The 1,677-nt window shown below is 50.9% G+C and overlaps 1 protein-coding gene across 1 annotated transcript in view; it reads left to right on the top strand.

The window, feature by feature from the left end:
* The first annotated feature begins 731 nt into the window (after positions 1 to 731).
* The window catches only part of IRX1 (iroquois homeobox 1), a 6,506-nt gene continuing 5,560 nt past the window's right edge, over positions 732 to 1,677 (top strand). Inside the window, exon 1 of the mRNA XM_027868766.1 lies at positions 732 to 1,450. Coding sequence (XP_027724567.1) covers positions 1,190 to 1,450 — 261 coding nt within the window. The 5' untranslated portion in view covers positions 732 to 1,189. The remainder of the gene's footprint in view (positions 1,451 to 1,677) is intronic.

Here is a 1,677-nt window from a genome sequence, read left to right as displayed (position 1 = left end):
GATTATCTATTAGGGATGTTCTGAATGTTATTGAAATGCTGCCGAATCTCACCCTGGTATTGTCAGGGGATATCAATTTATTGGCATGATGATCCAGGTCTATGTATACTAAAGATTTCTGGGAAATGCTATAAGGAGCATTTCGCCTCTAAAAAAACTCTCTCTCTCTCCTATCTTCCTCCCCCCTCTTTTTTGGTGCAAGTTGTTACCAGTCAAGAGGCTGTAAAGCCCCTCTTCCTCCGACGGCCACTCTCATTTGTTCCCGAGCCGACCGACGACAAGGGGGATTCAGTGTTAAAGGTGGAAAAAACAGCAGCACAGTTGTTTTTGTTTAAAGGGGACACACCAAGGCTGCAAAACAGCAAAACCCCAATGTTGGACAGCTGTAAAATCGTGTAGACAGGTTGTCATACAGCAGTGGGGGCTTTTCTGAAAGGAGCCCATTGCTAAACATTAGATACACACTCACAGTGGAAAGCGGCCCAACCAGGGCTGTACACCACGTGTTTCACCCAGGGAGAAAGGAGGGAGGGGGAAGAGGAGGAAAGGGAGGGTGAGAAAAGGGGGGAGGACAGAAAGAGAGAGAGAGAGAGAGAGAGAGAGAGAGAGAGAGAGAGGAAGGAGGAGGAGGAGGAGGAGGAGGAGGACGGAAGGCGAGCCCGGGGCGGGGCTTGCAGCTCAAGTGGATGCCAATCAAAGCATCAACTTCAAATTGTATCTGAAAGATCAGCCTAGGACCTAAGGGCAGACACATCAGTTGGAGCTCAATTGTTGATCAGATCACATCTAAGGGATTTAGGAGCACAGAAGAGCCGAGATTTGAGGAAAGACACCCCATTGAATCCATCCATTCTTCCAAGTATAGATCGCAACACAGACCTTTTGACTGAAAAAAATAAGAACGAAAAAAGAAAAAAAAAATCTCTCCAAATCTCTCGTCTAGATTTGACTTCTATTACAAAATCAAAATACGTTTTTCCCTTATTTTCTTCCCCCCCCCTTTCCGTTGCTTCCCCCCTACCTTCTTAGTTGCTTTTTCTCCTCCCCCATTGCCCCTCTTTTATTATTTGTCCCCCTCCCCTTTCCTCCTCCCTCCCTCCCTCCTCCCTCCCCCTCCCCCCTTTAATACTTAGACTTCTGCTGCCTCCTCCGCCGTCGCCGCTGTCGCTGCTGTGTTTGCGCCTTGGAGATGTCCTTCCCCCAACTGGGCTACCCGCAGTATCTCAGCGCCAGCCAGGCTGTGTACGGGAGCGACCGGCCTGGGGTCCTGGCCGCAGCCGCAGCCGCTGCAGCAGCCGCAGCCGCCTCGGGCCGTCCTGGGGGCGCGGAACTCGGGAGCGGCTCAGGCGCTGTCACCTCTGTGCTAGGCATGTATGCCAGCCCCTACAGCGCGCCCAACTACAGCGCCTTTTTGCCCTACACTGCCGACCTCAGCCTTTTTTCCCAGATGGTAAGTTTAACACTCTCTCTCTCTCTCTCTCTCCCCCCCCCCCCCCCTCAACTTGCAGCTTTCATTCACTTCTTTTCTTGTACTTGATCTTTTTCTGTGAATTTGTCATTCTTTCTTTGGTTTTTGGAGAGGAATTGTCCGGGTGCAAAAGGGAAAGGGTGGGGGAGAGGAGAAGAGTGGTGTGTGTGTGTGTGTGTGTGTGTGTGTGTGTGTGTGTGTGTGTGTGT

This window comes from Vombatus ursinus, unplaced genomic scaffold (genome assembly GCF_900497805.2).
Source record: "Vombatus ursinus unplaced genomic scaffold, bare-nosed wombat genome assembly UNPS02014791.1, whole genome shotgun sequence".
NCBI classification, from domain to species: domain Eukaryota; kingdom Metazoa; phylum Chordata; class Mammalia; order Diprotodontia; family Vombatidae; genus Vombatus; species Vombatus ursinus.
The sequence above is the reverse complement of the archived record's forward strand: the minus strand, read 5'-3'. Positions and strand labels throughout refer to the sequence as shown.